Raw genomic sequence first — 12443 nt, forward strand, 5'->3', positions numbered from 1 at the left:
AAGTTACTCCGTATGAGATACGGTGCCCTTTTATGCGACTATGCATGGGGTAAGTCAAATAACAATGCATCAAGTGATAATGAGCAACCTCCAAGACCAATTAGACCGGCAGTTGATTACGATGCAGTTGATAAAGAGGATCTTGATTAGGCCACCAAGTCTTTTGTGTTTTTGATTTTCACGTTGAACATAAGCATAGTTGGTTGCGACTTTTGTTGCTGTTTTTTCATTTTGGACATATCGTTTCTTGTGCAGTAATTTTTTTTAGGATCATTAATGTTGAACACCACCTTATGATTTTTATATGGTTGTTTCTTTCAAGTATGTTATTTTTTCAATGTATAAAATGGATTTCATTTTCTGTAAAATGTATTCCATAAACAAAGTAGTATATTTAACCATTTAAATACAATCGAAATATACAACAAATATAACTTAGATATATTCCATAAGTCCACTTTTAATGTACAGTGTGTTACAGAAGTTAAAATTTCATCTAAATACACTCCAAATATATGTAAAATATATATGAAATATAGTTAACAGTAAACCAGAATAACTAGTATCTAACAAATCAGTCAAAATGCAACTAAAAACGTAAATCCAAAACAAAAGGTCAAATCAGTTTATATAGAGTAGACTTTTCAAATCTTATTAAACCACCAATGTAACATAACACCGAAAAACATCGGATGTTCAACCATGTGAAATACAACCATACTAGAATAATATGAATTCAAGATGAATTCATTTTTTATTTTTAACAGAAATTTAAAGTAGAATTGTCTTAACAAATAAAATCAAGATGGACTTATTTATTCTTCTTATTGAGCGGCGGATTATCGCATGAACGCCTGTTATGACCAAGACGTCCACATTTACCGCAATCATTCCTGCGTTTATCAATCATCAACTCCTGTAATGGCTTATCCCTCTTCTTTTTTAGCCTCCCAGGGGGTCTCTTATAGATCGGTGGCATAACAACTTCATCTGATATGCTTTTAGGAACATTCCACTCGGTCTCATCAGGAAAAGGATCAACCGGCACATCATATGTGTTCACAACTGTTTCTGGCTTAAATAATTCCGAATAATATGCATTAGCAGTCAAATTTTTATTTTTCAATACTGCCCATGCATAAGAACACAGTATCTCGTCCAGTTGGAACATCCTACAGTTGCAAGTTTTCTTCTTCAGATCGATTATGAAACGCCTCGGTCCATCATTCACTGTGTAAACATATTCAGTTGACGCTTCAACCTGAGAACCATTTAAACAATAAACAAGCATTAACCTGAGCAGTTTTACCATTTGGGGAATATAGATAAATATAGATTAGATATAGTAAAATATAGATTAAAATTTTGTGTTGCAAAACAAACATACCCTCATTCGTATTGATTTGTACTCGTTGATCGACAATATCTCTTGATATCACCTCATCAGTGTTGTGACTGTGTAGGTACCATTTTTTCTATTTGTGCAATTCCATCTACCAAACATCTTCCTCACTTCTTCAAGGAAATCAAAAATATGTAACTCTCTTGCAGCAACCAGTTTTCCATTAATACATTCGGCTATATTCGAAGTCATTGTCCATCCTCTGTTAACATGTGAATAAAGCCTAGACCATTTATCCCTTCCAGCATCTTCTAGGTATCGTTTTACCCGAATATCAACATTCCCAATCTTCTCCATCAATTTATCGAACTCATCCTGGGTGTATGCCTTCGCCAGTGAATAAAAAATAGGACTCAACACCTCACTGTTCGTTGTGTATCGCTTTGTCACATTTTTTCACAAATTCCATTTACAAGACAAATGAGGAACAGTAGGATACATCTTAGAAACTGCGTGTATTGTGCTTTCATGTCTGTCGGACACGACACACATATTTTGCCTAACACCATAAGCTTGCTTGAACAGTTCAAAGAACCACATCCAGGACTTATTATTCTCAGAATCTATCACACCATACGCTAGTGGTAGGATATTACCTACAAAAATCAATATATATTTATAATATATTCAACATATATTTTAACTGAATTTGATCTCACATTGTGTTTTTAGCAACATTATTTATAAAACAACAGTATATATTTACAATATATCCATCATATATTTACAGTGAATTTCAGCGTATAACACCAACAATATATCCAGAGTATGTTTTTAGCAGCTTTATTTGCAAATCAATAGCATATTGTTGTATTTATAAAAAAAACATTCATAGAATAGAATTACACATACCTGTTTCATCCAAAGTACTTGCCGACACAAATGTACCATTATACGTTGATTTAAGGTGTGCACCATCCACTACAACTATTGGTCTACAACACTCGAATCCCTTTATGAATGCTTTGAGTGCTACAAAAAAAATACATAAACTCATTTTCTGGTGATTTATGCATTTTAACAAGCGATCCAGGATATGTTTTATCAAGGATGTATAGATATGTCGGCAACTTCTTATATGGATCAGCTGGATCACCTCTGAAATCTTTTATAGCCTTCTCTCTAGCTCTCCATGCCATCATATAAGAAACATCTACGCCGAATTCATTTTTGACATCGTCTATTATATCCCCAGGGGTGACCTTCCTTTTATGGTTAGTTATTTTCGCCTTGATAACTGCTTCTCCAATAAACTAACTTGTTGCTTGTCTTTGTGAATACACCTTGTCCTTCAACGGACATGTATGTTCGTCATCGAAAGATCTAACACCGAACATTTCAGAATCCCCAATTCTTGATGCTCTGAACTTCCATTTACGTTCCGGCGACCAACATACTAGAGTATAGCTATAGAATACAATGCAAATAATACATATTGAATCAATTAAATACAGTCGAAATATACAAAAAATATATCAGAAATACATTGCATCAAACATTTTTTAATAAACAGCGTGCTAAACAAGTTAAAAAATCATCTCCATATAGTACAAATATAATGAAAATACATCTGCAATATAGTTACTAACATACATTTAGAAAATCATACCTTATACCATTCGATCTCTTTGTTTTGAAATTGGATCTTTCACGAATTGCGTATTTCGTCATCACAATTTTCAAAGTTTCCTTATCCTGGTAAATTTGATCGACAAAAACTCCTTTATGTTCCGTGTTCGAAATTACCAAATTGTTATCATTCTCAAACAAAACAACAGTCTTTCCTTGTAGAATCACAAACATCCATACCATCCTGATTCTCGCTATATCCAGTTTGCAGCACATCATCTCTAATAATACAATTACCAGTTGCATCATCCTCAATATCAATATCATGAATACTAACGCACATTGGATACATCCCAAAAACTCTGTTTTCTCTCTTAAGCTCAACGTACACGTTGAACTCCCATATCGTTGTGTATTTCCATTGGTTGAAAATCGCCTTCAACAGTATATTTTATTGAAATAGTTTTCTGACAGTATCCATGCCTAATTGACTTGTAATCGTAGAAACTAACTCATCGTAATTGCAATTATCAGTGAATACAACAGCATCAATTTTGTAATTCACAAAACAGTTCTGATCGTTCCAAAAACCAGAATGTCGGATCAACACAGTTACGCTTGTCATTATCCTATTGTTTTCGAATACAACAATGTGTTATATTCAATTTAGCTGAAACAATAATATTTTGAATCTATGAATCTGAGTTTTCCTATATTCAAAATTTCAGAAAAAGCAAAAAAATAAAAAAGTTGTAGTGAAAACGTTGTTACCTCAATTATGAACTCAACTTGAATTCGATATTTCAACAAATGAATTCAAATATATATTCGTCATCTAAAATGAGTTCTGTTCACTGGTTTGATATTGTTATTTTTCAAAGTTTTTTGATGAACTAGTTTTTGAACCTTTTTTTTTTTTGGTTAAAAATATGAATGTACTTTTTGAATTCAAATTTTTTGAATTTGTTAGCTATTTGAATGAGATATGGGATCAGATATGGAATGGGAGGATATTTGCGTAATCAGGGAACATTAAAACTGATTTTAATTTAAATTGTAATAGATTTTGTTTCCATAAATATAACACTTTCAGTTCTCTCAGCGTGTGTATTTCCGTTAAATTTATCCTATATTTAAGTCGACGCGTCTACTAGCTAAATATAGAGTCCTCCAGCTACGAATTGTAAATGTAGAACATGTAGTTATAGGTTGTTAGAAGGAGCTAAAAGGTAGCTGTGAAATTTTTACAATTTGTAATAGGTTCCTTTCATTATCTACAGTTTGTTGACTAAATTGTTTTGAAATATCCATGTGATTGATTCTTTTTTAAAGAAAAATTCACCTGATGTTTGTTATTTAATTTTTGTTCGATTAATCAGTTCTAACTAGAAATATGTAAATTATGCGTCGGAGATCGGTAAGAATTAAGGTTTGGAATCCTAATCTAAGTGCGCTTACTCGCGAAGCTACTAGTACTTGATCGGGTGGGGGCAGTTCGGTTTCGTGCAAGGCCCTCGTAGCAGGATGTAGTACTTGTCCACTGAAATTTGAATCTGAGGATCATAGTTCTTAACCTATTTCATTAACCACTAGACCACACTCTTAGGGTCATCTCATGAAGTATATACATGCACTAAGCAATGACGGAGCCTGGAAATATATACCAAAAGATTCAACAAAATGTATTCAAAATATCGAAGTTGAGATTCAAATCGGTGACTTTAGAAATTTTTGAATTCCATTACAACAATACTAGATTATTTCCCTATTTTTATCCCATTTGTGCTATATAATTTTTGGACAAAAGAGTTTTAATTGAACCTCTTGGTCCTTTTTGACTCCGGCACCTGGAGGTGTGGACCGTCAAATGAACAGCATATCCTTCGTAATATTCCTCTTTTTCTTCTTTTTATTTTTTCACAGTTAAATTCTAGTACCTATTTTATTCAATTTACTATTTGGCTTTTCAGTTTCACGAATACCAGTACCCCTTTTGTAGATTGTGAAATGTCAGATTCCTTCGGCAGCGGGTTACAATTTTGCAGGTATTAGTTATGAGAGAAATTATGTATTATTTTATACAAGGTTTATTTATTCATGTACTATTAGTTATTCCATCTTCTATCATGTATAAAATAATATATAAATTCTCTCATAATTAACTTATACATGTACTAGTTATGTGGGTTTCTAAATTACAAATCAAATACTGTATAAGGTGTGTTGAATTTTATACATAGCAAAAGAATGCTATCAAACATGATAATTACTTATGCATGATTTAATACATGCATAACTTAGCTCCTAACCACCTACCAAACGACCCCTTAAAGGTTAGTTTGGCTGGAAAATGAAGATTGATTCCTTAAATCTGCTTGACTTGGAAAATGTAAAGAAGCTCAGATTAAAGGTGTTAACTGCGTAACTACCGTTTACACTAACCATTTCCAAATGTTCACTAGGGCTTGTTTGGAAAGTCACTCATGTAATTGGAATTGAGTGTGATTACACAGTTTGACATGTTTGTTAGGCCAAGTAATTACCTGGTCAGCATGTAATTGGGTGTAATTGAGAGGAGGTAATCACACTCTCCAATTTGGGAGGGAGCGAGGGGGTGTGATAGGGGTTACTTTTTACTTTCTTTTCTTTTTCTTTTTATTTTAATTAATTTTTTATTTCTCTACTATTTTAATTTCTTTTTCATTTTTACATTTAAATTATTTTGTAAATTATTTTTTATATTAATTATCTTTGAATTTCTTTCTTCCCAGATTATCTTATTAATTTGAAAAATATAAACAATTACTTTTACAATATTATTTACAAATATGTGATTTATTAATATATATTTTAAGAAACAATATGTATCTTAAATACCTAATTTAATATATCGTTCATGCACATATTTGTCAAGTATGAATTTTTATTTTTAAACTAATCTAACTGTGTAATTACACATGTGCAATCAAACAGTATGCTTGTAATTACGTTATGACAAACAAACAGGTCCTCGTAATTACTATATTATGTAATTATTAAACTAGTAATTACACCCATTTCAATTACCAGGTGGCTTTCCAAACAACCCCAAGAAACAGGAATTAGCTACAAAGTCAGCGCTAATCTATCACTAAATAATCTGTAGTTAATAGAAAAAATGATAATCCGCTATTAAATATAATTAGTGGCAAATTCTTACTGTTTAGCAACAGAAGTAGTCTGTTGCTATATATATATATATCACAAGTTCTAAGACTTGGCTTGGCACGTTCCCAACTCTAGAAATGGCGGCTAGAGCTCATGACATGGCGGTCATAGTTCTTAGAGGCCAGTCAGTTTGTTTGAATTTTGCTGACTCAGCCTAGAGGTTGTCCGTCCTGACTTCAGCGGCCGCCAAGGATATTCCGAAGGCGGCCGCTGAAGCAACTGAAGCATTTCATCCGTCAGAATCATCCAACAGAGAAAACTCTGTGGAATTAGTTAGCATTGTTAACCAAGTGATCATAAGCAATGTCGTTGACTCGCCTCAGAGGTAACCCCCCATAGGCTTCAGCGGTCGCCAAGGACATCCAGGAAACGACCGCTAAAGCGGCCAAAGCATTAATTCAGCCGTCAGAATCATCGAATGGAGAAAACTCTGAAGAGGTCAGCATTAATGACCAAGTGATCATACAAGACGTCGTTGAGTCGGCTTGGAGGTTACTTATCCCTGCTTCAGCAGCCGCCAAGGACACTCAGAAGGCAGCCACTGAAGCAGCGGAGGCATTTCAGCCATCAGTATCCTCAGACAGAGAAAACTCCGGGATAATTACCATCGTTGACCGAGTCATACAAGACGTTGTCGTTGGAGAATTACCGGATTATAGTGTGTTGTTCATGGACGAGGAAGCACTTTTCTACATGCCAGGATTACTTACAAATATGGCCGAAGGGCTAATGCTACCTCCGCCTCAATGTATAGACGGATATGTAATGGAAGCTGATGATGTTGACATGTCTTTGTGGAGTTATTGAATTTAACCAAATGTGTTGAGATTTTGAATAGTTTACTTTCTTGTAAGTACAGCCAAAAATGCAATGTAAAATGGAGTGTGACATGCCTTTTTTTTTTTTTTTTCGTACTTATAAACTTTTTACTGGTACGTATGGGGATTAGCATTGTTGTTTGTACTATAACTTAATTAACAACTCAAGTTCATTTTATATGTTACCATATCCGGAAGCTCTTCCATTATATCCTTTTCATTTTGCCTTTAATTTAGTGACATGCTCTTATTGTCATGAAACATCATGACATATTTTATATCAGAAGTTATAAGAATACTTTTGTATGTGTAATAAAGTTTTTTTTTGTTTGTAAACTCTGTGTCTAGCTAGTCAATGAAACATATGGAGTAGAACTTGTGGAATAAACTTGTTTTGGCCTTTTTTTTGGGGGGGAGGGGGGTAAGACTTGTTTTGGCTTAATATAAAGAAGGATCAATTTTTGTAGAATGTGGAATGCGAGGTTATTATTCCGTGAAGTGGCGAGTTTATTATTCCGTGAAAGAAAAATGTCCAAATCTTTTTAATTTTGAGATTGTTTAAGTCCATGTAAACTGGTGTAATGTCAAATCAAGATTTGAGTGCCAGAAAACTCACAAAACATATTAAAATAACTTTTGGCGTGAAATGGTTATGGAAAGTCACTTTTCTTGTGATAAAATAAACAACGATAACGTTATTACATAATTATCTATAATTGAGTGACCATTTGAACAATAAATTCTGGGGTTGATAACAGGGTAGATAAGAAATGGGCCGGCTGAGCTTCTATCTTCATGGACCACAACAAAAGGCCAATGACACATAGAAGTCCACACCAGAACCAAACAATAGCATAAGGAACTTGGGTATCAGGGGTGAATTTATAGGCAAATTTCGGGGTAACCCATGGTCTCTCGGTAAAGTTTGATATTTTATGTATATATTTTTTGAAATTGATATAATATTATATGTTGGCATCGATGCTATAAGAAACTTAAATGGTGCATTAGGTTGAATGTTGAATTATTTACCTAGAGGAATAGAGGTCAATTCCCACTTAATAAATTTTTTCCTTCTTTTTTATAGCAGTGCACCTATGTTTTAGAAATCCTAGATTCGTCTTTGTTGGGTATCACTTCTGGTCATATTGTCATGCACAAAGATAATAGTAGCAACACTTGGCATGCTCGCACCAAGTATTTCGTGTAATCAACTTCGATGTTTGCGTTAGAGTACGATCCCTTCCCGAACCCTATGAAGCTAAGTACGATCCCTTCGTGAACCCCGCATAAACATCGAATGCTTCGTGCACCGAGCGCGTTTATGTTCGCACCAAGTATATACAGATTTATCTTCATTTTGTGAAGGATATGAAATATATATAATGCAGATTAGAACCTTAATTAAGATCCGTTCTTTATATATATATATATATATATATATATCATGACATTTTTATAGCTATAAAAGCACAATATTAAAGGCAAAAATGAAAAGTTTAAAGTTTAAAGAATATTAGGATATATAGTCAGTTTGGCCAAACTTCTATAATCAGTTTATTTTGAAAAATACTTTTTTAAAAAAATGCTTTTAAAAAAAGTACTTTTGGCGAAAAGCAGTTCGTGTTTAGACAATTAATTTAAAAAGCACTTTTCAACAGCAATTAGTGTTTGGCCAAGATTTTAAAAGTGTGTGTAAGTGTATTTTTTTCAAAAGTGTTTTTCAAAAAAGTGTTTTTGGACAAAAGCTACAGTATTTTTTTAGCTTCTGAAAAACTACTTCTGCTACTCTCAGAAGCACTTATTTTCTCCTAAAAACTTGATCAAACACCTCATTTTTTAAAAATAAACACTTATTAAAAAAATAAACACTTTTGAGAAAAAATAAGCTAAACACAGTGCTCATACACGTCCACACCCGACAAACAGTTTAAGTACGAATATCCAACCAAAAAAGGAATTGCGTTGCAATTGCCACAATCAATTAGTCCAATTTCCGCTACATTTCGACTGTATTTACGGGAAACTAAACTACTAAAAAAATCTCAACACATTTGGTTAAACTTAATAACTCCACAAAGACATGTCAATATCATCAGCTTCCATGCCATATCCGTCTATACATTGAGATGGAGGTGGTAGCATTAGCCCTTCGGCCATATTCGCAAGTAATCCCGGCATGTAAAAAACCGCTTCCTCCATGAACAACACACTATAATCCGGGAATTCTCCAACGACGACGTCTTGTATGACTTGGTCGACGATGGTTATTGTCTCGGAGTTTTCTCTGTCTAAGGATACTGACGGCTGAAATGCCTCAGTTGCTTCAGTGGCCGCCTTCTGAGTGTCCTTGGCGGCCGCTGAAGCAGGGATAAGTAACCTCCAAGCCGAGTCAACGATGTCTTGTATGATCACTTGGTCAATAACGTTGACCTCCTCAGAGTTTTCTCCATTCGATGATTCTGACGGCTGAATTAATGCTTTGGCTTCTTCAGCGGTCGACTCCCGGATGTCATTGGCGACCGTCGAAGCCTGGAGGGGTAATCTCCAAGGTAAGTCAACAATGTTGCTTATGATCACTTGGTCAACAATGCTAACTAATTTATCGGAGTTTTCTCCCTCCGACGATTCTGACGGACGAAATGCTTCAGCTGCTTCAGCGGCTGCCTTCTGAATATCCTTGGCGGCCGCTGAAGCCGGGATGGGCAACCTCCAGGCCGAGTCAGCAAAATTCAAACAAGCTGACCGGCCTCTAAGAGCCATGACCGCCACATCATGAGCTCTAGCCGCCATTTCTGCAGTTAGGAACGTGCCAAGCCAAATTCTTGATTTTTCACCGGGAACTCTTACTTCGCTAACCCACTTTTTGGAATTCTTCCTCCTCACTCCCCTGTAAATGGGGTGTCGAGTTTCGTGAAACTTCTTCCTGCCTGCACGTCTTTTCGGGGTTTTGGAAGCTAGTAACATCATGACTTCTTCATCAGAAGAATTAGCTTTTCCACAGCTACCATTATTAAAGGTTGATGTAGAAGTAGTTGGTACTAAAGGAAGTGGATCGAAATAGAAGTTTCCAAAGTTGTCCATTCTTGAAAATGATGAAAGAGGAAAGTGCTATGAGTGGATGAATCAGTTTAAGGTTTCCTTTGTGGGGGAAGAAGTGTGTTCTGTGTATATATATTGTGCCATTTAACAATTTATGAAAAGCTATTTATATAGAGAGAGAGTACTGTAGATGATATGGTAAGTGAAGTGTCTAAAAGTGAGTGTATAATTAGAAGGTGTAACAACTATAAAAACTTAAAAAGGGAAACCTCATGGCTATGTACGGTTGAGACGCGAAGGAACACGGAGTGTTAGCAGGAGACAGGTTGGGCGCCATATGGGCTTAATTTTGTAAAGGTAATAAACCTTGGCCTGGGAAAATTAGTTGGGAGCCTAGTTATTTTCTCTAAAAAGTGTTTTTTGTCTGTGTTTGTGTGTTGAACACGTGTGATTTCTGCTACTGGGCAACTTGTGAGGTCGGTTCCCGTCTTCTTCTTTCCTTCCTTTTTGGGTTTGATCAGGCACTAGGGAGGTACTCACTCCGTCCGAATTATGTGGCACTTTTTAAATTTCGAGATTTAAATAAGTCTTTCTATGACCGTAATATTTTTATATATCTTTTACTTGAGTTGTTCTTGAGTCACCAAGATAAGATTAACTAGTCTAATATAATTATTCCCTCTGTTCCAATTTACGTGATATATTTCCTTAAATAATTTAACTTAAAACATCCTATTTTATTCATAATGAAATGATTTTCTAAAATTTCGTGACTAATCAAACTATATCACATAAATTGTGACCCGAGATTGGGGGGGGGGGGGGGGGGAGGGGTAATTATTAAAAAAAATTAAGATATAACAAATTATTACTTTTCACCTTTATCCTTATTCAATAAATGTGGAGAGAATTAACATGGTGCAGGATATAACAAGTAAAATGGTCCCGAAGGAAGTAGTAGCTACTATATTAAATAAACATAAATAAATAAATACGAGTAGATCTTCTTTATGTATGCGGAATTTACCTCTCATAAGCAATACTAACATCTCTCATAAGCTACCGTACTTAAATTTATCAGGAGCAAAAACTTTATATTTTGATTATATCTTCCATATGAGCAGATCTTCTTTATGTACGTGGAATTCATTTTTCAGAAAGTCTCCGTATTTGTATGTATCTCTCCATATGCATGTGTATAATATTCGTCTTGTTGACTTCAAGCAAGTGTTTGCAACTTAATAATATATTGTTGTAAGAAGATGACATTGGATATCTTCCTTAACGAGCTTGACAACAAGTAGACAGTTTGTTCCCACTTCTAATTGTATAACTTCATCAATCACAATGATCAATTTCTAGTTACATAGCTTTATAATAATTCTTCAAAGCTTCTGCGTAATTTCCTTCGGATTGAACCGATATCCATCACGATCGTCCTTCAATTGAAAAAATCTATGTTCCAGAACCGTACGTGAGATTTTCATCTCATTCTGCTATTTTCATCTAACCTGAATATCCCACATTCACTTGTGCATACATATATATACATACATATAAAGAGAAAAAATCATTAAATATATATATATATATATATATAAGTCACAATAATTAATAATTTAGATATATTTTTAAAATTTGATGATATAAAAACTCTTTAACTCTATATTAGTAATATACAATATTCCATGACGTAAAACACAAGTACTCACATGTTTCAATTTGTTTGTCTGGTTTTGACTTGACACAGAGTTAAGAAAGTAAAGAAGACTTTTGAATATTTTAGTCTTAAATTAAAGATATATAGAATATACCAAAATGCTATTTAATCTTGTAGTCTTAAATATATCATGTAGAAAGTTGAAACTAAAGAGCTGCCAAAAAAGAAAAGAAACATTTTTAAAACGAAACATAAAACAAAGTAAGACAAACAAATTGAAACAGAGGGAGTAATTATTTTTATACGCTTTAAACATTAATCAAACAAATCCGTAATTCAACATAGTAACGAGACATTCTTCGAGTATGATAGTGGAAATATAAAAGAAAGTAAGACAAACAAATTAAGAGAGAGTAATTTTTTTTCATATGCTTTAAACATTAATCAAATAAATCTGTAATTCAACACAATAACGGGACATTCAATGATAATGGAAAGTGAGGAGTAGTTGCCTTTGGGACTTGAGGGGTTGGCAGGAATAGCCACCCAAACTACCGAGTCTCCAACGAAATACCCATCCAAATTTAAGTAATTAACAAACAGATAAAATAACCTTTTGAAATTGATGTCATGTAAGTGGTGTCTTTTCACTGAGTTCCAGCACACGGTATTGACTTTTTAGTAATGCTATTGCCAACTGAAGGGACAAAAGTTGTCAAGAAATGTGGAGAATTTGATCAGATTT

General features: G+C 34.1%; 2 protein-coding genes across 2 annotated transcripts; one reads left to right on the plus strand and one right to left on the minus strand.

Moving 5' to 3' along the window:
* The first annotated feature begins 6255 nt into the window (after positions 1 to 6255).
* On the plus strand, positions 6256 to 6985 carry LOC132643800 (dehydration-responsive element-binding protein 1B-like). The gene is made up of 3 exons (XM_060360330.1): positions 6256 to 6310; positions 6359 to 6468; positions 6581 to 6985. The coding sequence occupies exons 1-3, from the start codon at positions 6256 to 6258 to the stop codon at positions 6983 to 6985; spliced, it is 570 nt and encodes a 189-aa protein (XP_060216313.1).
* Positions 6986 to 8901: 1916 nt separating this feature from the next.
* Positions 8902 to 10271, minus strand: LOC132600782 (dehydration-responsive element-binding protein 1A-like). The gene has a single exon (XM_060314165.1). The coding sequence runs from the start codon at positions 10078 to 10080 to the stop codon at positions 9061 to 9063; it is 1020 nt and encodes a 339-aa protein (XP_060170148.1). The 5' UTR covers positions 10081 to 10271; the 3' UTR covers positions 8902 to 9060.
* Positions 10272 to 12443: the final 2172 nt, after the last annotated feature.

Source organism: Lycium barbarum, chromosome 6 (genome assembly GCF_019175385.1).
Source record: "Lycium barbarum isolate Lr01 chromosome 6, ASM1917538v2, whole genome shotgun sequence".
Classification (NCBI taxonomy): Eukaryota; Viridiplantae; Streptophyta; class Magnoliopsida; order Solanales; family Solanaceae; genus Lycium; species Lycium barbarum.

What these genes read in the sequence shown, in the direction of transcription:
- LOC132643800 (XM_060360330.1), top strand. Translation starts at nt 6,256, where the DNA reads ATGGCGGCTAGAGCTCATGACATGGCGGTCATAGTTCTTAGAGGCCAG. An exon ending in TCTTAGAGGCCAGTCAGTTT is followed by an intron (nt 6,311 to 6,358) that starts GTTTGAATTTTG and finishes TCCTGACTTCAG; the next exon opens with CGGCCGCCAAGGATATTCCG. An exon ending in TAGTTAGCATTGTTAACCAA is followed by an intron (nt 6,469 to 6,580) that starts GTGATCATAAGC and finishes GCATTAATTCAG; the next exon opens with CCGTCAGAATCATCGAATGG.
- LOC132600782 (XM_060314165.1), bottom strand. Translation starts at nt 10,080, where the DNA reads ATGGACAACTTTGGAAACTTCTATTTCGATCCACTTCCTTTAGTACCA.